Source organism: Dromiciops gliroides, chromosome 1, assembly GCF_019393635.1.
Source record: "Dromiciops gliroides isolate mDroGli1 chromosome 1, mDroGli1.pri, whole genome shotgun sequence".
NCBI classification, from domain to species: Eukaryota; Metazoa; Chordata; class Mammalia; order Microbiotheria; family Microbiotheriidae; genus Dromiciops; species Dromiciops gliroides.
The window spans coordinates 218,517,338-218,540,792 of NC_057861.1; the positions used below are offsets into that span (position 1 = coordinate 218,517,338).

At 38.0% G+C, this 23,455-nt stretch overlaps 1 protein-coding gene across 18 annotated transcripts in view; it reads right to left on the minus strand.

The window, feature by feature from the left end:
• Positions 1–1,695: 1,695 nt before the first annotated feature.
• Positions 1,696–23,455, minus strand: part of LDLRAD4 (low density lipoprotein receptor class A domain containing 4) — a 638,510-nt gene continuing 616,750 nt past the window's right edge. For all 18 annotated transcript variants that reach the window (XM_044002883.1, XM_044002857.1, XM_044002968.1 and 15 more), the window contains 2 exons: positions 4,509–4,562; positions 1,696–2,360 (listed from right to left, as the gene is read on the minus strand). In XM_044002883.1, the coding sequence (XP_043858818.1) occupies positions 1,830–2,360; positions 4,509–4,562 (585 nt within the window). In that variant the 3' untranslated portion in view covers positions 1,696–1,829. The remainder of the gene's footprint in view (positions 2,361–4,508; positions 4,563–23,455) is intronic.

Genomic DNA, 23,455 nt, shown 5'->3' on the forward strand with positions numbered 1-23,455 from the left:
GCTACAGTTACAGTACTTCTCTACAATGCACTCAACTGCTGCTGTCAGGAAAGAAGTTTGTTTAAGACCATAGGAAAAGAAGAGACTTTTTCCCCTTTTTATCACTTGATAAGTAATATATGTAAATATGTAGAATATTTAGACAAAGACTAATACTACTGGTTCAAAGTTAATTTCCTAATTGCATTTCAAGTGCATGTTGTGCTTTTATCCTGTGTTCTCAAAGTCACTACAGCCATCCTTCAACCGTTTTGTTATTGGCCTTCCTTCATGCAAGGGAAGTGCTGAGTGAAATCATGGGGGTGGGACAAAAAAGGCATCCTTCACTCTACAATGTCTATTGGGTGCAAGGGAGAATTTTAGTGAAAAGTCAATGACTTTTGACCAAGACTACTTATATGACTTACCAGGTGCTGCCTGGTGAGTTAGCTTCTGTGGCTTTCCAAGAATATGTAAGCCCCTTGCCCACCTAGCATCCTTTACACCATCAGAGAAATAGGGTGAAGGTAGAGAGGCATGACTGCTGAGGGACTACTCATTTACAATGACTGACTCTAGTACTGAATTTAAGTAGAAATGAGACAAAAACATTAACAATGACAACAACAACAACAAACTGTCCTATGATCCAAACTTATTACTAAAAAACAAAAAACAAAAAGACCCCCAAAACCCTTGCATTTTCAAGCAATTTATTGCATATTGTCAGGATATGTGACTAAATATATTTCAGGCTACAATGAAGACAAAAGCTCCAAAGCCTTTTTTATGTACTGAAGATATTAAATCATCCAAAGGAGAAGGGTGGCAGCATTTTCTCAAAGGTAACATAGAAATTTAGTGTCTGGTTTTCAGTTTTGTTTTTAATAAAATATTCAGTCTAAAATTGTAATAAGAATAGCTAAACTATGTAAGTTAGAAATGCTGGAATTAAATTTTGCTATCTTCCATCCAAGAGCCTCCAAGATACCTCAGTGATGCCCTGTTATTTTAATGTCTGTTATTGCAAGGATGAGCTCTACACATTTCTTGATTTCTGAAAGTTGGTAGACATTAGGCAAAACCCTACAAACTAACCAACTCCCTTTCTCTTGAGGCTATGGGGCAGATACCTCCAGAGTATTCCTCAGGCCTAAAATTCAATCCACAGGTGAAAAGACAACAGATAAAACTTCACGTAAAACAATTCCCCTCATATATATATATATTTTTTTTCTAACATTAAGATAGTGCAACTTTTAAAAACACATTTATCACAACACAAATTAACTCCTTGCATTCATCTAATTTCCCCACTTTATACCTTGGCACACAAAACAGGAATTTTGATTCATATTTCAAAAACAAAACGAAACAAAAATTCCACACCCTGGGAGGAAAAGTAAACTGGCCAATTCTTCCCCTTGATCACATAGTAATACTTTCTTCTTTTCTCTCTGCCATTCAGTCAATAGAAAAGAGGCCCTAGAGGCCTTGTTTATGTGCTAAGTTTCCTTTTAGAATTAAATAATTCAAATAATCTTTGTGGGTTTTATTTTTATGTTTGTTTTTTTTAAAGTATTTCCCCTCCTTTCTTCCCTTCAGCCACCCACCCCCCAAAAAAAGCCACTGTTCATGGTCAACCTGAATGGAAGTCTGTAATATTTCAATCCACTTTGCATGCAATTCCCCTGAAAGGAATCAGAAACAAAGAACACGTTTGCACATTTGGTTTTACTCAGGTGTACCATGTAAAACTTCAAAACATTGTGCATAGGAGGCAGGCCTGGATGGGCTGCCCTCTCCTATTGGTTTCTCTTCTCTTCTGTCCAAGTGCTGAGAGGAGTAAATCAGACAAGGTTCCCAGGTTTCCTGTCTTTGCCTTTGATAGGTACTATTGTGCTCTCTGAATTGTTCTGCTGTAACTGAAGTCTGCTTCCTCTCTGGGTGTTGCTGTGCTGGTGATGGAAAAAGGAGGAGCCAGGGTAATGACCCATCACCTCACTGTAAGTTGGGGGTGGTCCTTCCATCCTTCCATTACTGCTACAGTTGGTTGCACTTATGCCCGAATTGCTGCTTGGTGGGCATGGGCCCCCATTGTACATAGAAATATCTATCAAATCACTGTCAAATATAGTTCGGTTGGGTGGGGCCCTGACAGATTCTCGATTGAGTTCCATCTGTTGTTCAGGATCCCGAAGCTGCAGGGTACAGGGTCCCTGGTATGGTGGGGGCTCCTCCCCATCAGAAAGGGAGATTGTGGGAGGAAGATCAATCTCGTGCTGTACATAAGGGTAGGTGGGCTGGAAGCGGCTAAAACGGTCCCTCTGCATAAACGATGGGGCAGTAAATCTGTCCCTAGTCCGGGGGGCATACATAATCTGGAAGGGAAAGAAACAAGCATGAAGAGACTTCTTTTTCTTTTTTTCTTTCTTTTCTTTTTTCTTTTTTCTTTTTTTTTGCAGGGCAATGAGGATTAAGTGACTTTCCCAGGGTCACACAGCTAGTAAGTGTCAAGTGTCTGAGGCGGGATTTAAACTCAGGTCCTCCAGAATCCTGGACCAGTGCTTTATCTACTGCGCCCCCTTTGAAGAGACTTCTTAAAGGAAAGGACTATTTCTAAGGCAAAGCTGGGAAACAAAGATTTATCTGTCTTGTGTTCTACTTCTATAAACAGATAAATATACATACATAGAAAGATAGCATATAATGCCTGTATATTTATATTGCTGTATAATTCACATATATATACATGTGTGTATATTTATATACATGTGTATATATACACATTTACAATACATACATAGCTGTGTATACACATATATATGTATACCTGTGTATATATTTATATGTATATATGTGTATGTGTACATGCATATATATGTGTGTATTTAAAAATTTTTTTCTCTAAAAAGCAAAATACTTGGAACATCTCATTCTCCTATTGTTCTGAATAAGTGGAAGTTCCTCTTATTCTCCTCTGATTTAGCCTGCTTTGGGTGGGGGGCAGAATAGAGAGAAGATGTTGGTAGGGAAGAAGAAATAAACATAACTTCTCTTATAAACCAAGACATTTATGCATACATGTATGTATTATGTCTAAAAAAAGCTATGTATGTATAGTTGGGGAATGGAACATTCCAAATGATTGACTCTTGGTTAAATGAATATCTCCACATATAACATTCATGGATTATAGATCAATTTAATTCCATAGCATACACAGATTATTTCAATTTATTAACTATCTGTTATTTCATGTTAATCAATCAATCAATGAACAAGTACTCATCATTCAGGCAGTTAGGTGGTACAGTGGATAAAGTGCTGGGCCTAGAATCAGGAAGAATCATCTTTGTCCTCAGACACTTACTAGTGTGTGACCCTGGGCAAGGCATTTAACCCTGTTTGCCTCAGTTTCCTCATCTGTAAAATGAGCTGGAGAAGGAAATGGCGAATGACTCCAGTATCTTTACCAAGAAAACTCTAAATGGGGTCATCAAAAGTCATACACGACTGAAAAACAAATAGAGGTGTGCAGCATTCTTTATTCTCTATTAGACATTGCAAACTCAGATGAGTTACCTTAGATTTAGTGCTGTTGCTAACTAGCGGTGTGACCTTGAACAGCAGCTCCTCTGAACCAAGAAGCAGTGTGGTATTGTCTATAAAGTACTAAACCTGAAGTCAGGAATATCAAGATGCAGATTCCACCCGTGTGTGTGACCCTGGAGAAGTCGCTTAATTAACTCTTTAAGAACCACTTTCCTCATCTGTAAAAAAAAGTCAGTTGTTCTAGATGGTTCCTTCCATTTCTAAATCTATGTTCCTATAAACAGACAATTCCCTAAAGTTCCTTCTAATGCTAAAATTGTCTTGGTGAATGATTCTGTAATTTCTCAACATACTTCTAGTTTGAGAAGATTTTGAAGGTGCCTTGTCTCAGAGGTGTCAAACATGTAGCCCAACCTGAGTGCATCAGAATGAGATGAAAATGTGAGTTGGGCAGGGGAAATATTTAACAGAATAAATAAAATACACTATAACAGTGATAATACTACATCAGTATGCAGACCACAGAGATCTTTATATACTGATTAGTGACCCCCCATTTCTATTTGAGTTTGACACCACTGACTTCTACATAAATAGCCAATCACCAAACATTTCCGCCTTTCAGGCCCTGTACCCATCTCTCGTCATCACAATTGTATGCCTCTCCCTAGTGAATATCTTTTGTTTCTTCTGATTTCAATGTGTCCCAAGTCCTTGATAGTGCACCTATCTCTTTATCATATCTGTAGTCACTTGTGTTGTCTTAGGTATGTTATGTCTCAGTCTGTATTCTGCTTATATGTTTGTCTCCCAATGATTTTGCTAGTTTTAATAGTAATTTGTTATTTGTCAGACATTTAACCCCCCAACTCCACCCCTTCTTACTCCCTCAGACTCTTAGATTATGTTGCTACACAACACAGCCCATTACTCCCATAGACTGAGGACCTTGCAAAACAATTTAAATACTATACCTCTGAAGCAGCCTGTCGAGGCACTGAGCTGTCTGAAGGCCACAAGCACCCTTCCTAGCAATGGTGAGGAGAGAAAAAAAACACAGAGAAAACTGTCATTAATTTCTTGCTGACCACCAACAGAAGCAAACACTGTTTATTAAAATATGATTTTAAGAAAAAATAACATGTTAGAATAGGGATGGTCATCAAAGAATTCTCTTCCTCTCATGGTGGAATTTGACCAGCAAGGTCACTTGGGACAAAGAATATTGAAAAGCTAAGACAATTTATAATATATTTGAAATTAAGTTTTTAAATTAAAACATTAACTTCTACACACAAACACTCACCCCAAATAATGATTGCCTTTGCCTACCAGTTTCTGGCAAGTTCATATATTGTAATCTAGCAGTGCTCTTTTTAAGGTTAAACGTATGGGTGAGGGGGAAAGGGTTCTTATTAGGGGCAGTCTTTAGTCACTTAAGTGACTAGCTTTACTTTATATAGAAATAGGTTGATTTATACAGAATCAGGCCTTTCTGAGCCAAAAAAAAGAAAAAAGCAACAAAGCTTAGCTTAAGTGAGCAAGACTTTTGTAGCCTCTCTGGCTTTCAAAGTTATCAAAGCTGATTTTCAAAATCTTATTGCCTTACAAATATCTTCTAAGTCATCCTTTAATTCTATTTATCACAAGACAGGAGTGATCTGATATTTCATGGTTAAAAGTGACATTTCAAAGCATATTACCAAACAAGAAAGTGATAGAGGCAACCTTAACTGACATCTAATATGCATATGATGAATGAATAATCTTTTATTTTTTCTCAGACTCACAAGATCTTAGAGTTAGAAGGGACCTCAGCATGCATCTGCTTCAATTCTTACTGAAAGCATTTGTCTCCTCTACAATACCCTGAAAAATATAATTCAGCATTTCCTTGAACATTTTAAATGGTAGGAAGCTTACTGCCTTGTAAAGCAGTTCATAAGTTTGGGATAGTTTTTGGTTGGAAGGTATTCCTTATATGAAGCTGAAATCACCCTTATTATATCTTCCAGTGAGGACTGGTCTTAGTTCTGTTCCTTGAAGCTAAGCAAAATAAATCTAAAACTTCTTCCACAAAAAGTCTTTCTAATATTTTAAAGGCAGCTCCCGTATGTCTTCCTCCAAGTGTAGTGTGAAGTCAGGACACCTGGTTTCACATCCTAACACCTGCTTTTTAATAATGGACAGGTCACTTAAGCTCTATCAGCTAGTTTCTCATCTGCAAACTGGGATCATATACCACTGGCATTCTCCTCCACCTTACAAAGTTGTTTGAAGTCAAAGGATTATTTTGTTTGTTTTGGGTCCAACTGGGCATGAGATTTTGTAGGGAGCTCTTGCTACAAAAACGCCTTTCAGATATGGAGGAGAATATGTAATTTACAGCCTTAAAGAGTTCTAAGTTAAATGATTTGCCCATGGTTACACAGATAATATAATATATGTCAGAGGCAGGACCTGAATCCAAGTCTTTCTGACTTCAGGGTTAGTTAGCCTTCAATACACTACTCCATATTGCCACCTTTTAGAGGCAGCTAGGTAGTACAGTGGATAGATTGCTGGGCCTAGAATCTGAAAGAACTAAGTTTAAAACTAACGTTACATATCTACTAGCTGTGTGACCCTGGGTAAATCACTTAACCTCTGCTTCCTCCATTTCCTCAACTGTAAAACAGGAATAAAAATAATACCCATCTCACAATGTTATTGTGAGGATCAAATGAGATATTTGTAAAGTGCTTAGCACAGTGCCTAGAACATAGTCGTCACTATATAAATGCTTGTTGTTTTCCTTCTTTCCTTCCTTATTTCTAGTTTCTTCATTAGGCCATATGACCACATTGAGGAGGTAACATTTATTGCTATCAGAACAAGCCCTGCTTGATTTAGTTCCTTTAAAAAGGGATGGGGGACACTGGCAAAATGAACCTGGCATAAAGCAAATACTGCAGAAGATGCAATTCTGCCTCTAAGTCTCATGAGCAGTGAAAGAAAAGGCTATTGAAATGCTAGCAAGAAGGAAGGTAATTTTTGCTGCACTGTCATCCATGTGAGGGGTAGTTTGGTGTAGAAGATAGAGAAATGGCCTTAGAGTAAGGAAGACCTGAGTTCAAGTCCCACCTGTGACACATATTGGCTATATGACCCTGGGGAAGTTACTTAACCTCTCAGTGCTCTAGGCAACACTCTAAGACAATGCATACATTTTGCAAAGAAGTTGCTGCTGAACTGCATTGGCAGAGGGTGCTGCCTCACTCCGGAGTTCTCAATGCCATTGAAATCAGAAAACTAGTCCTTCTTTATCCCCACTTTGTATCATAAAAGTATTTTATTATTTTCCAGTTACATGTAAAGGTAGTTTTCAACATTTGTTTTTATAAGATTTTTAGTTCCAAATTTTTCTCCCTCCTTCCGTTCCCTCCCCAGGACAGAAAGCAATCTGATATAGGTTATATATGTACAATCACATTAAATATATTTCTGCATTAGTCATGTTGTGAAAGAAGAATCAGAGCAAAGAGGAAAAAACTAAAAAAACAAAAAACAAAAAACAAAAAAGGTAGAATCTACATTCAGATTTCACAGTTCTTTTTTCTGGATGTAGAAAGCATATTTGATCATGAGTCCTTTGGAATTGTCTTGCTCAGAAGAGCTAAGCCTATCACAGTTGATCATCACACAGTGTTGCTGTTACTGTGTACAATGTTCTGGATCTGCTCACTTCACTCAGCATCAATCCACTTAAGTCTTTACAGGTTTTTCTGAAATCTGCCTGCTCATCATTTTTATAGCACCCACACTCTGTATATATTTGATATTTGCTTATCTCTGCACATGTTGTTTCCTTCCAATAGAAATAGAAGCTCTTTGAGGACAAGGACTGTTTCATTTTTGTCTTTGCATTCCTAACACTTGGTACAATGCTTTGTACATACTAGGTGCTTAATAAATGCTTGTGTTAATAACAAACATGTGCAAAGCACAATGCAAGAGACAATTCCTGCTCCCAACAATCTTATAGACTAATACAAATGAATGAAAAAATGAACAAATCACAGGTACATCCTGTGAAGTGCTATAATTCTGTATCTGAAGACCAGCTAAACTAAACACCAGTAAGTGCTGCTTGATCTGGCCTGATCTCATTCTACTATTTGAATCTGTACCCAGCTCATACTCCATCTTCAGCACATTGCTGATAAATATATATTGATAGTTAATTTGGAAATTTGCAATCCCACTATATAACATGATGCATTTATCATCCACTTTGTTTTTATGGTTTCCCACATCCAAAGTCCCGACCTATGCCAAGATGGAAGCATCTCTTCTTTGGGACCAAGCTTGGTCACTATAATTTCACAGCATTCAGTATCAATAGTTTTGTTGTTCTTTCTATTTGCTTTGTTGTAGTCATTGTGTATATTATTTTTCTGGTTCTGCTTACTTTGTATCATTTTGTATTATCATATTCATCTTTTCTTATAACAGAGGTATCAAATTTGCAGCCCAGATGACAAAACTCTCAGTGAGGTCCTAACAGAAGACTAAAATGTAACTGGGAAATATTTAACAAAAATTAAATAAAACATAGATATTATTAATTTGTGGTTTTCTAAGGCAACACATAGCTTTGAGGATCTATTTCTATTTAAGTTTGACACCACTGTCTTACGTTATCTTCTTGTTCCACAATTTGTTTAGTCATTTCCTAATCAAAGGGCATTTGTCAAACAGCCATTTCAAACATACCACATTACATAAGTGACAAATAAAAGTACAGAACACAAACAGGGACAGTTGATAAGAGTAAAGATTTAGAGCTCATGTAGTTCCAATCCCTTCATTCTATGGATGATGAAAATGAAGCCCAGAAAGGTTAAGATTCACCTCAAGTCACATAGGTTGTAATTAACAGAGTGGGAATTTAAAACCAAGTCACTCAAATCCAAATCCAGTGCTTTCTCTATGCTTCTCTGCTGCCTCCCTAAATTGAAAACATATGGCTTAATGATATTCTGTTTCTTGGCTTCCCCTTGAACATTATTTCTAACCACGATAGTAAGTTTTGAAAATAACAAAGATGACAATAAACATGCAACATGATGTAGAATTCAGAGACTCAATCTAATGTAATGAAGTTTGGGGGAGTTTCCTGTAACACCCCAGAATTTAAAAAACACAAAACCAAAGCTCTTTGGACTACTTTCATTTTAACTCTTTATATTTTGGTGCAGTTATCAGTTTAATATCCAGTGTTAAGATTAGCACTGACTCTGCCAGAAATTCTACACATTTAGGTACTGCCACTTTTATGCTGTTGCTCTTGGTTTTTAAAATGTTTTATTTTTGTTCATGTTATGAAGTGTGCGTGGGTGGACTTTGGCCCAATTTAATCAAATTTGGGGTCATTATTTGCTCAAAAAATGTATCCACAGAAGACAAACTTCTTTGCTGGGACAGGATAGCATTTTGTCTATTATTTTAGGTAGCTAACTTTAGTATTTTGGGCACCCCTGCTCTGATAATGTGGTACTCAGGTTTAAGGTATGCATCAATGGACCTGCATCTATTCAATACCATAGTTTATGAGTTGGATTAATGAATGTATTTCTTCCTTAATCAATCAGAATTAGTATTGAGAAAATAAACAATAAAACATTCACCCCAGGGGCATGTAGGTAGTACAGTGGATAAAGCACCAGACCTGGATTCAGGAGGACCTGAGTTCAAATCAGGCCTCAGATACTTGACACTTACTAGCTGTGTGACCCTGGGCAAGTCCCTTAACCCTCACTGCCCCACCAAAAAAACCCCAAACAAACAAACAAAAAAACAAACAACCATTCACTCCAGATGTTGGGGCAGCTTTCCTCCAAATGCATACAATATCCTTAGTAAGGATAGGCAAGCAGAGGGATAGATGAGGGGCACAAACATGGGTTGCCAGGGCATATTTATGGAGGGGTAACTCACAACGTCTCGTGATGTCATCATGCTAATTTTTCTGAGCCTGTTCTTGGCTGGGTGTTGGGCACTGCTCTTTGCTGATCATGTCCCTAATTGGTCTTAGATTCTCTGTTAGGATAATGCTCCCTGATACCTGTTATTTGTTATCAGCTTTTGGGCTTTATCTTTTCAGAGTGATCAGCCAAGTCCTGTAAGCTCTAGTATGGTAGGGGCAGTGTTCTCTAAAGTGAGGCATATACCTAAGAGTAGAGTTATCAATCAATTGCAAGGTGGGTAGGGGGTTGCATCCCACCCATCTTGTGATAGCCAGTCACAGGTCTTGTCCCAATGCAACCACATCCACCCTTATCAGCCAACAATCCCCAGTAAACCCTTTCCCTTTGCTTCCAAGATCCCAACTTGCCCTCTTCTGAACTGTGGGTTGGTCCCTCAGGGCAATTATAATTTAATTTCTACACAGGAACCTATAGCAGTAGCTATACAGGTGCCACTGGGAAAATTCCACTCCTCCCAATAGCCTACAGTTCCTAACCCCCTCCCTTCTATAGCTACAACTGCAGCAGGTGAGGGCTTGCCATAGTTACCAATGAATAAGAGCCCCACCCTCCACCTCCATTTCATTTTGAGTGGGACACAGCATGTTGCATAGGAAGAATAGGCATGGGATGAGTTACAATATGCATTTCAGACTTGAATTTTAACAATCACAATAATATCTAACATTACGTGCTAGGTACTGTGTTAAGCACTCATTTGAGCCACACAACAACCATGGAAGGTACTATTAGTATCCCTATTTTACAAGTGAGAAAACGGAGGCGTAGTGGTTAAGTGACTTGTCCAGGGTCACACAGCTTGTGATGTCAGATTTTAACTCAATTTTTTTTTTTCAGGGCAATGAGGGTTAAGTGACTTGCCCAGGGGTCACACAGCTAGTAAGTATCAAGTGTCTGAGGCTGGATTTGAACTCCAGGGCCAGTGCTTTATCCACTGTACCATCTAGCTGCCCCTTAAACTGGAGGCAGGATTTTTTTTTTTTTGGCGAGGCAATGAGGGTTAAGTGACTTGCTCAAGGTCACACAGCTAGTAATGTGTCAAGTGACTGAGGTCAAAGTTGAACTCAGGTCCTCCTGAATCCAGGGCCGGTGCTTTATCCACTACACCACCTGGCTGCCCCTGGACTCAATTCTTTTTAACTCCAGGTCCAGTCACTTTGGCAGCCTGGCTGTCTCTATATTATATTGTCTTTCCCTCTTCTGAACTTCCTTACTACCATTGAAGGTCCCACCATTCTTTCCAATCACACAAGTTTGTGATCTCAATGTCACCCTAGACTCTTCACACACATTCACCCCTCATAGCCAATAAAAATGGCTGAAATTGCATCTTCTATAGCCTGGACTACGATTTTTGAAGAATACGTTCATGAGAGCAAAAGGCCCATCAGAATCACTGTGTTCAATTCTGCCCCTGCCCTCCCCACCACTACACCCACCCCCTTCAGCATTTCTCCATTTATGCAATGTTCCTTCTCCCTGGCTATATGGAACCTCACCCTCTGTGAGTCAGAGTGTCTCTTTAGGGAAGAAACCTTGAGGGTTATTCCCCACCCCACCTCCTTTTTATCTATTTTTTGTTTTTTTTGACTAGGTAAAAGAGACCTTTCCTTGCCTCCCTTCTTACCTAGCCTTAATCACTGAATGGGCCTTCCCTCAGGCAAACTGAGACCTGTGAAAGGCCTTAGCCTAAAAGTTCAAGATCACTGTATTGGGGCCATCTCCAGTTGAAGTCATGACATCTGTCATGGTCCTCTTAGAAAATGAAGAACAAAAGCAGCAACTTGCTTTTACTGAGGACTTTGACAAAGTCAAAGGTAACCACTATGTGTGCAAAGCATAACAGATGCTTGTTTTGTTTCCCTCCAAAGATGGAGTAGAAGAGAGCAATTAAGAAAGGCTATCCTTGAGGCAGCTAGGTGGCGCAGTGGATAGAGCCCTGGAGTCAGGAGGACCTGAGTTCAAATTTGGCCTCAGACACTTAACACTTACTAGCTGTGTGACCCTGGGGCAAGCCACTTAACCCCAATTCACACACACACACACACACACACACACACACACACATACAAAAGGCTGTCCTTGAGTATCTGCTTTAAAAATGGGAGTAAGACCCCAGGAGGCAAATGAGAACTGAAGAGAGTCCCCGGTAGTTAACACTGGGTGACCATCACCTCCTATAATCATATAAGGCTCTCAAGGAACCTTATTCTCCTTCCAGCTGTTAAGCACCTTATTTTGCTAGGCACAAATATAGGTCTCTTCTGAATCGCCATCCAACAGGTCAGGTCAATTCAATTCTAAGCATTTATAGGTGCACAGTCCTAGTTGCTAGAGAGATACAAAGTAATAACAAAATAGTTCCTGCTATTAAGAAGCATACATGGAGAAGAGAAGACTTAGGGGAGGGGGCTGGAGGAAGGGACATGACAGCTGTCTTCAAGGTCAGGTCAATTCAATTCTAAGCATTTATAGGTGCACAGTCCTAGTTGCTAGAGAGATACAAAGTAATAACAAAATAGTTCCTGCTATTAAGAAGCATACATGGAGAAGAGAAGACTTAGGGGAGGGGGCTGGAGGAAGGGACATGACAGCTGTCTTCAAGGTCAGGTCAATTCAATTCTAAGCATTTATAGGTGCACAGTCCTAGTTGCTAGAGAGATACAAAGTAATAACAAAATAGTTCCTGCTATTAAGAAGCATACATGGAGAAGAGAAGACTTAGGGGAGGGGGTTGGAGGAAGGGACATGACAGCTGTCTTCAAGTATTTTAAGGGCTGTCATGTGGAAAAGGAATAAACTTGATCCCCATGGCCCTAGCGGGCAGAATCAGGGTGAAAGTATCAAGGAGACAGTTTCAGATTTGATGTTAGATTTTTTAAGGTTAACAATTAGAGCTATCTAAAAGTGCCCTGGGAGACAATGAGCTCCTCAACTCAATGACTGCTTTCTTGGTGTGCTATAGAGAAGATTCTTGTGTTCAGGTATGGCTTGGCCTAGCTGGCCTCTGAGATCCTTTTTAACTGGGATTCCTGGATTGTATTTCAATTGAGTCACTTTCCCTTTCCTGCTGGAACATTCCATAGTGATGTGCCACTCCAATCCCCTGCTGGAAATATTGGAAAATAAAAGCCCCTATGGGGAGTGAGTCTTTTCATTGCCTTTTGTATTACCTGTTGCAGTATTTGGCAGACTTCCTTCTGTCATGGCTAAAAAAATAGTATACCTATGGTTTCCAAGGACTGAAATAAAAACTGATAGACTTTGGGATTCTTTCCAACTCTCAAATTTTATGTTTTTTGTGAAAGAAAGTCAGAGGTGAAAAACATGGAGTGAAATTCAAGGAAGTGTGCTATATTCATTGGATAAATACAGAGGTATTTATCTCTCAGAGACTAAGAAGGAATGAATGGGGGGGGGGGCACAGCTAGGCGGAGGAATGGATAAAGCACCAGCCTTGGATTCGGGAGGACCTGAGTTCAAATTTGGCCTCAAACAGTTGACACCTACTAGCTGTGTGACCCTGTGCAAATCTTTAACCCTCATTGCCCTACAAAAAGAAAAAAAGAAGAAGGAGGAGGAAGGAATGAATGAATTGTGCCCTACAACAATGTAGGAAATACTGATGCAGATACAATGAAGAATACATTTTATCCTTACCACTTAATGGACTTATTAAGGTAGAGTTTAGGTATATCTACCAGTGTCTGCTAGCCTGGGAATACTTGTTTTTCAAAAAATTCTAAAATAGACTATTTATCAATATGACTTTTGGAAAACATGCCTACCACACAGACATACAACACACACACACACACACACACACTATGTTAAGTGTTCCAAGATATTAAAAAAAAAAAAGGTTAGAGACAATCCTTTCTCTCAAGAAACTCACATTTGAATAGGGGAGTCCATGTGTAAATAGCTATGTACAAATAATCCATATACAGGATAAATTGAGGACAATCGACAGAAGGAGAACACTGGATTTAAGAGGGATCAGGAAAGTAGTGTTGAGTGAAGTAGGAAATGTTCTGGCATGTCAGAAATTTGAGATTTCGATTTTGTGTCCGATCCTGGCCCATTCTTTGTCACTAGCATAAAGTCATGGAAGGAGGAAGAGATGCAATCTCCTAGAAAGCCTATGCTGAAATGAAATGCCCAAGAGGCAGGTTTTATGGGTTCCATCAACTACTCACTTTAGTAGTTCCTAGCCATCAGGTCATTCTTCCTAAATCCTAAATTTCTCACATATCAATTTTAAAGCCTATGTTACACAGATAATTCATAACAGAGTCAGGACTAGAATCTCACTTCTGGCATGTTCTTTTTAGGGCAGTGTGCTAGAATGGAAAAAATATCGAATTTATCATCAGGGGACCTGGGTTTGGACTCCAGCTGCGTGACCCTGGGTAAGTCACGCACCTCTCTAGGCCTTAACTTCCTCATCTGTAAAAGGACAGAGCTGGACTTGACCTCTAAAGTCCCTTCCAACTCCAGTCTATGATCTTATGATTCCATTTAATAGAACCACAGAGAAAGGGACCTTGTGGATTGTATAATTTAACATTCATATTTTACAAATAAAGATAAAGTGAATGAAGATGAGATTAAAAAAAGATAAAGATAAAAATGAGAAAAGTGAACTACTCAGAGTCAAGCAGCTAATTCTTGGCAGTCATGACCAGAATCCATGTTTCTTGATTCCTAATGTAGAATTGGTCAGCAAGTCCAACCAGTTTGTACTTGACTAGGAATCCCTTCAATAACATGCCCTGCAAATGGTCATCAGACTTCTATTTAAAGAGCTCTGATACCGGGGAACTCACTCATGCTTCAGGATAGCTGTGTTAGGAAATCTTTCTTCACATTGAGCCAAAGTATGCTTCTATAATTCCCTCCCACACCTTCTAGTCCTGTATTCTGGGGCCAAGCAGAACAAATCTATTCCTCTTTCACATGAAGTACCTTTATATTCTTGAAAAAGCTTAATTTCCCCAGGACTCATCTCGTCTCATATAAACATCCCCACTTTCTTCAACCAATTCATGTACCACATAGTAATGGTTTCTAGTCTAATCATTATCCTGATTGTCCTCCTCTAAATACACTTCAATTTTTCAATGTCTTTCCCAAAATGAATCATCCAGAATAGAAAACTATATTCCATATTTGATCTGAACATGGATTTCTAGTTTCCATCTTCTGTGGCCTTGAGCCAAAGATGACTTCGGTATCCATTTTCACCAATTCAGAACCTCAGTCGTGAAAGGCTTGTTGAGATTTTTCCCTAGCTCTTCCAATGAGGTTTACAATCCTTCACTCCTTAACAGCCCTGTACAAACCTTTTGCACAAAGGAGGCTCTCAGTTTCCTCATTCTATACTCAATGAATGCAACATTAGTACTAGTAGACTAATCCTTCCTACCTTTAAACTCTGTTTTGTAGTCTTTTATCAAGCTACTCTTCTCCAGGTTAATTCACCACTGAAGCCTCTTAATAGAATTGTCATAGGTATACTCCACCCCTTAGCCCAAAATGCAATAGAGACTTTAGTAAGCAAGCTATGCATTCTCCCCTAAAGCTTCTATATGTTTTAGCTTCTTCATGTACCAAATATTAGTAATGATTTTTAAAGGAAGAATATAAACTAATTAGATGTTGGAATTAATTGAAAAAGCAATGCTTCTGGATTTAACATAGAACAGATTTTTATCTCAACAGTAGAAAACTATAATGTTCTTGGCGAATGCTTGCATTGTTATGTGATGTAATCAGATGAAAATTGAGAAATAAAAATAAAATAATACTAAAAAGGAGTTCACAGATTTGTTGTGAGGAACAGCAACAAATGATGGCAAACTGTCCTGCAAATACACAGATCTACATGCATCCTCTCAATATAAATTAACTTCTTTCTCTGTAGGAATATTCATTGCAATTTCATGTTTAATAGATCTCTTATTTAAGGCACCTGCCTTAAACCTCTCTAAATTACAAAATAATTCAGAAAAGGCAAGAGGACTAGCTTTTAAAAATTAATGATAAAGGGCCTACTATGTGCTCCTTGCCTTCAAGGAGTTCACAGTCTAATAGGGGAAGACCAAATATAAAGGGGTACTGAAAAGGGGAAATAGGAGGGCACACAGGGAAAATACAGGTGAAATGGTTTGGAAATGACATGAAAGTGTCATGGAGATCTTGCCCTGGGCTGTTAACCTATTTACTATACACAAAGTACTATTGTGTATTAGACAAAAACAAGAATCCTTACTAACAAGGAACTTATATAGGGGGTTGGGTACAACATGTACAAGAAAGTAATTTTAGATACTTACAAAACAATTTCAGAGAAATAGAGATTATTAACAACTTGTGGGAAGGAGCAATTTAAGGAAGGCCATAAGTATGAGCTGAGCCTTAAAGGGATTTAGGTGATGGTTCACATAATGATTTGATCCCTGGTTCTGTACACAGCAAGCTTATGGTATTTACTCATTCATTAAGTATTTATTCTAATGTCACATATTAGATATTGTCATATCTAATATTTTATAACAACTTATGGATTATAAAGTGATTTATGTGTGCTATCAAATGTGATCTTCAAAACAATCTTATATAGTAGACACTATAGGTATTCTTATACTTATTTTTGCAAATGAGAAAACTGAGTCATCTGAAAACCAAGTGACTTATTCAAGGTCACATCGCTAGTAAATAACAGAACTAGGCTTTAAACCAGGATTTTCTGATTTTAAATGTTTAAAGACAAAAATATTTCCCATTCACAAAATATTATTGTGCATGAAATAAACCTGCCAGACTCCTATAAAACAATGTTTTCCAAAACTCCATAATTCATTTCTGTAAAACAAAGAGGCTGGATGCAATGACATCTACGGTCTGTGATCCTGAGTTTGGCATTTCTCATCATTACCTTCTTAGCTGAACTACCAATATTTAAAAGGCATCACCATATTTCACATAGAAAAAATTCTGCATTTCACTGAAAGCATAAAATGCTTTCTGTCCATTAAACTGATGTTATTTTTTTTTCAGTTTTTTCATTTGTCACAGCTCTGTTAACACAAGAATAAAACTGCTTTCTTGTCTTGCCACCTTAATCAAACATGCTTTGGTTAGCTACTAATTTAATATCTACCGATGGTAGTTCATTCATTCAGCAACAAACATTTATTAAGCACCTACTGTGGGCAGAGTATAATTCTGGGCCATGAGAGTGACCTAAAGATAAAAATTAAGATAGTCCTTGTCCTCAGTGGAGTTTATAATCTGCTGGTTCCTTTATATATTGAATTTTTATAATTAAATTATTTCATTAATATAATATCATATTAATGAAATACATATAATTGTAACCATGCAGGCCTCATTATTAAGGTGTTTTCCATTTGGAACCAAGGGACTCTTTAGCATCATGATAGGAGCTAACAGATTAGTGGGTAACAATTCTAGCAGTAAAGGCAATTGATGCTAGAGTGGAACCTCCAGGTTACAGGTTGTTGTTGTTGTGCCCAATGGAAAGAGAAAGTATTTTCAGGTATACTTGTGATGGTTTTTAATTTTCAACAGAGTTCTAAGGGAACGCACAGTCTGAATGAAATCATCTGAATGGCACAGCTATGACTGATACCTCATGTTTCCATAGTGCTTTGACACTTGCCTTATAACATGTGGTAGCTTTAAAAAATATTATAGCTTCATTTTATGAAGAAGGAAGCTAAGGCCAGTGAGTTAAGGCAACTTGCTCATTTATATGAAAAATGCTTTAAATTTATCCTCAGTTTCTTCAGGAAATCTTTAACAAGCTATCTTTAAATTGGTAGTTGAATCCGGAAAGGAGTCCTCATAACAAGATTAAACAATGACTCTGCAAGTAAATGCCTCTTATTTCAGCAAATAGCAAAGCCTAGGGGGCTTAGAGAAGCAGGTTAATGTAGAAGAAAAGGTTCAGGATTCAAATTTAGAAGATGGGGTTAAAGTACTAGCCCCAAATCACCCACCACCCCTTCACAAACTTTGACCTCCATGTGGGACTATGGGGCAAGTCTTTTACCACCAACATGCCTCCCTGAGTCTTAGTTTCTTCATCTGCAAAGTCAGGATAAAAGTACCTTTTCAGGTGAGAGAATTTCAAAACACAGCTAGGACCACTTTTTTAGAGCTATTCATCTATGCCAAAGTTAAGTGCTCCTTCTTTTCCTCTTCCTACCTTGCAGCCTCTCTTTGCTATACATTTTTATTCATCTATTTATTATTATTTTTTTTTTAGTATTGCCCTTTCTACTCTAGATGGCAGTAACAGATTGAGTTTGATGCCATATTGAAAAAGAGAAGTAAAACTAAGGTATAGATGAGAAAAGGGTAGGATGGTAGCAAATGCTAGTCAAAGAGCCAGCCTCTAAACTCAATCTGTAAATATTGGTACCTTCATCTAGGACATGTCTCTTAAAAGAAGAAATAGAACAAGAAGGAAAATCTGGTAGGATGAAGAGAAAAGCAAGGTAACTCCTTATATTGCTAATGAAATACATATTAATCAGGATGCTTGGAGGCACAGAAATTTAGCAGGAAAATGAAACTTTTAGCTAAAGAGATTTAAGCTTAAAATTGGATTTTTACTGGAATAAGTTGATCAAATTGTTTATACATACACACATGGGGGCGGGTGGGAAGGGAAGGAAGATAGAGAGGTTGGGAGGAAGAGAGGGAGGGGAAGGAAGAGAGAAATGGACCTCAGAAATAATTTAGTCCTGGCATGGCCACAAAACTACAGAGAGCAACCCAAATCAGATTAAAAACATAATTGGGAATTATTTAACAAAATAAATGAAAACGCAATAGAACACAGATAATATTAATATGTGGATTTTCTTTGTGGACAGAGATCTGGATCCTTATGTATGGTTTTGTGGCCCCTTTTTCTTTCTTTTTTTTTTGTGGGGCAATAAAGATTAAGTGACTTGCCCAGGGTCACACAGCTAGTAAGTGTCAAGTGTCTGAGGTTGGATTTGAACACAGGTCCTCCTGAATCCAAGGCCAGTACTTTATCTACTGCGCTACCTAGCTGCCCCCTGTGGCCCCTTTTTCTATTTGAGTTTGACACCACTGATTTAGACCACCACTTAAGCATGAATCCCTTCTCCAATAGCCCCAACAAGGACTCATTTTAGCTTCTAATTGAACAGTTTATTCCATTAGATATTTTGTTTGGTCCCAGAGGACAGAACCAGGATAAAGAGTAGAAGTGATTGGAAGGCCTACCTAAGCCTCCAAAAGGCTTTATATCAAGCTTTTTAAAAAAATCAACCTTTCAGCTTCATATCAAGATGGAATATGCCTCTGTGCAACTTCTAAAATTTGTCCTAGTCCTGTCTTCCTGAGTCAAGTGTTGTTGTTGAGTCATTTTCAGTCATATCTGACTCTTTGTGAGTTCATTTTGGGTTTTCTAGAAAAGATACTGGAGTGGTTTGCCATGTCCTTCTCCAGCTCATTTTACAGATAAGGAAACTGAGGCAAACATAGTTAAGTGACTTTGCTAGGGTCACACACCTAATAAATGCCTGAGCCCAGATTTGAAATTAGGAAGATGAGTCTTCCTGATTCCAGGCCTGGAGAGAACACCTATCTGCCCTGGGCCAAGCAGACTTAATTTAATCTAATCTCTCTTTGCAGGTTTTATTTTATACTCCAAGACCAAACTTTCTTGTTATTCCAATTATCTTTTGATTTCCTATTTTAGCATTCCAGTCCCCTATGATAAATGTGACATCATCTCTTTTTGGTGTTATTTCTAGAAGGTGTTGTAGGTCTTCATAGAACTGATCAACTTTGTCCTCTTTGGCATCAGTGGTCAGAGCACAGACTTCTATCATTGTGATGCTGAATGGTTAGCCTTGGATTTTGTAACGATTGGAATAACGCCACCTGCTGGATACTTACTGTAGAGGAGTTCTGCCCATGAAGGGAAGGTCTTTGAGGGCAAGACCAGGAGTCAGGAAGTGACGCGGGCTAGTGGGAGGAGGAAGGAAGAGACTGGCGCTCAGTCTCGCTCTCTTTCCTGGGGACCCTGGCGGAGAAGGGAGCTAAAAATGTGCTCTCCCTTTAATAGATAGAAATCTAGGCCTTTCTCTCTCTCTTTACCAAATTCTTGTTTTCCTTAATAAATGCTTAAAAGCCTAACTCTTGCTAAAGCTTATAATTTATTGGCGACCACTCATTAGATATTTTAGACAGACTAGCTAGAATTTTAGCCCTTAACAGATGGCTGACCACGAAGAGGAAAGCTAAACCTGTCTTCTGATCTTCTGGTTGGGTAAGAAATTTCCCCTACCCTTTAAACTGCTAAGTACTGGCGCACTGGCTGTTTTCCCTTTAAATTTTTTCGAATGGACCTTTTAAACTCCCTAATTACCCTATTTTTGATTTTAGTCTGTTTAACCAGACAAATGGGAGATAAGATCATGTTAATGCTTTGTTTTTGTGGATTTTCTATTTTTCTTTTTATTTTTGTTAAAAGAGCCAGCAACTTACTCACACAAGGAAATATCTCTCCCTCTCCCAACCATGCTTTTTCAGAGAAACCTGAAGAGATTCCCGCAGCTTTTCCCAGTTCTAACAGTAATTGTTGCTCTAATTTTGCATGCCTGGAGGCAATGACCCACCCTCTAGTAGCTTTTAATCCCCTAGCGCCTGGAGGCAAAGTGGGGGAAGAGGAATCCAGGCCTGAGTTCAAAATCAAGTCTGATTCAAATTGCGCTGGTCCCTCCCCTCCTCTCCAAACCCCACCCTCTACTCCTCCCATGGCCAAGCCCATTGCTTCCCCTGCCTGGGAAGTCCAGAGAACTGATGCTCATGCTCAACTTTCTCTAACTACATTTGCAGCTTCAGGCTCAGCCCTTTCCCAGCCTGGCTGTGCTTCTGAGACAACCTTAGAAAGCCCTTTAAATTCCAGATATGCTTGTTTTGTTCATAATTTTGCTAACCTGCTTTTGTCTTTAATTAGTAATCTTATAAAGCATTTGTATGGTGAAAAGACTGACAGACAATATAGAGGGGTTAAAGAAGAAAAACTTAAGCTGAATAAGAATGACAATCATCACCATAGTTCAAGACTCTGCTTCTTTTGCCATGGAAGGGTACATATTTTACAGAAATGTAGAAGTAAGCAGCAAGGTATTGATATGAGTATTGGGGATTTTAGATATCGGAATCAAAAGTGTTCTGAATTCACTCAGAGTAATAATGTCAGTTCAGAGGTTACATAGGATTTCTATGCTATTATATATACATTTTGAAATTAATGGTATGGGTTTATTTTCATAGAGATTTTCATGCTTTTGAGATTGTGTCTTATACTTAGTTTTTAAAACAAGGAGAATATTTGTAAAAGCTTTTTAGTCATGTGATCAAGTTTATATTTTATAATACTCTTTAAGTTCATGTTCATTTAGATTTCCTTAGTTTGAATTTCACTGTCTTTTATTGTTCCATGTGTATTTTCTTCTATTCATTTATCTAATTTTGAAAAAATTGCAAGATGGTTTTGATTTCATAATACAGTGTTAATTCTAGGAGTATTGTGCTCCCATATTCTGAGTTGTTTGTTTTTGTTATTTTTTCTCAACTGATTATTTGATCAAACTCTTTAAAGCATTTCCCTGGCAAATTGTTTGCCATGGCAAGTGTAAATTGATTCTAGAAGTATTATTTTTGATAAGCATATTCAAAAAAAAAAAAAAAAGAGGGGAACATTTGTAAAAGTTTTCTTTTTTCAAAAAAAAAAAGTTCTTTGAGATTCTGTTGTGCTTTAACTTGTATTTAAGTATGTTCTGATTTTTCACAAAAGTAATTGTATACTAAGTAAAAAAAGGGTATTATTTGAAATTGTTGCATAATTATATATTATATTTTGAGTCAAGATGTATTCACATTTTTTGCAATCATTTATTATCCTCAATTTTTAAATCCATATGAGACTTGGATTATGGGAACTTATCATTTAAGACATTAATTGCCTTTATTCTGAGTTATCAGATGCCAGTTGGCCAAGATGCCATCCAATCACAAGAGGAATACATGCAAGAGCAGACACTGAACTGTCACATGAGGGGAGACATGCATGAAGTCAAGGTAGGGCCAAGGGAACGGCTTTTGACAAATGTTGAGGTTGGATTCTCTTGGTTTAATATTTTATTCTCTTTTTCCCCACAATATTGTACAGATGGCTGGAAGTATTCATCCCACCCATCTCACTTCTACACCTGGCTTCTATGCTCCCTCCTATATGCCTGATGCCATGGACATCTCAATCCCATGCATCTGATTAAGTCTGACTCAGTTTCTTCCAATATGTTCGGTGGCATGGACATATATTCCATCCACCTATTTTAAGCCTGGCATACTGTATGGGCAGTACATATTGCTCAAGTGTGGGAATGCTCATATCCCATCATTTCTCTGTTCTTTTATGGTAACCCCCATAATTATCTCAGGTGTCATGATAAATACAGTGTTGAATTTGGCCTTGACACCTGTTACCAATTATATTAGATTTTTTAATTTCTCATAATGGCATGAGGATAATTAGGCAGATGATGCAAAAAGTGATGAAACAAAGATAAAAAATTATTTTTAATAATTAATATCGCAGCAATTGTCTTCTCAATTACCCTCCATAAGGGGGGGACTATAGTAATATTATAATTTTAAAGAATGGTTCAATTTTTGTTTTATTATATGTTTCATGTGTAACAACTAAGATTCTGAATTCCCTTAGACATGTTTTTGAGAACTTTCATTGTTTGATTTGATTATTGACAAAGCTATTTTAAAGTTGTGTTAAGCTCAATTTTGTAGGAAATTTTCCTGGCTGATTACCAGCATCCACACATCAACCCCTGAAAAGACTTCCATTCCACGACTACACCTAGAGGACATCTGAGAAAAGACTTTCAGAGACTTTAAATGAACAGTTTTGATTTGTTCTTTTTGTTGGTTTTTTTCTCTTTCTGTTATAATATACACCATCTGTAACATGTATTCTCTGCAGAGGCCCTCCCTTTGCAAGACTAATGTCAAAGCGTCGGTTCATGAGGACAAAAAAAATCGCCCCTCTGGACAAAACTTTCCTCTCTCCCTTTTCTATATTGTTGTTCACATATTATTAGTTAGCAATAGTTATCATATTGTTTTTACTGTTCCGTCAAGGAAACATTTTGTTTCTTGAGGAACAACAGGGGGGACTGTAACGATTGAAATAACGCCACCTGCTGGATACTTACTGTAGAGGAGTTCTGCCCATGAAGGGAAGGTCTTTGAGGGCAAGACCAGGAGTCAGGAAGTGACGCGGGCTAGTGGGAGGAGGAAGGAAGAGACTGGCGCTCAGTCTCGCTCTCTTTCCTGGGGACGCTGGCGGAGAAGGGAGCTAAAAATGTGCTCTCCCTTTAATAGATAGAAATCTAGGCCTTTCTCTCTCTCTTTACCAAATTCTTGTTTTCCTTAATAAATGCTTAAAAGCCTAACTCTTGCTAAAGCTTATAATTTATTGGCGACCACTCATTAGATATTTTAGACAGACTAGCTAGAATTTTAGCCCTTAACAATTTGAACAGATATCTTTTGGTAATTTTTGAGATTATACCCTAATACTGCTTTTCTCACCCTTTTTCGAAGAAGCAAAAGAACTAGAGACCAAATTGCCAATAGTTGCTGGATTATGAAGAAAGCTTGGGGGTTCCAGAAAAGAAACATCTACTTCTGCTTCACTGACTACACTAAAGCCTTTGTGTGGATTACTACAAAATGTGGCAAGCCTTCAGAAATGGGAGCACCAGATCATGGTACTTGTCTATTGAGGAATTTGTATG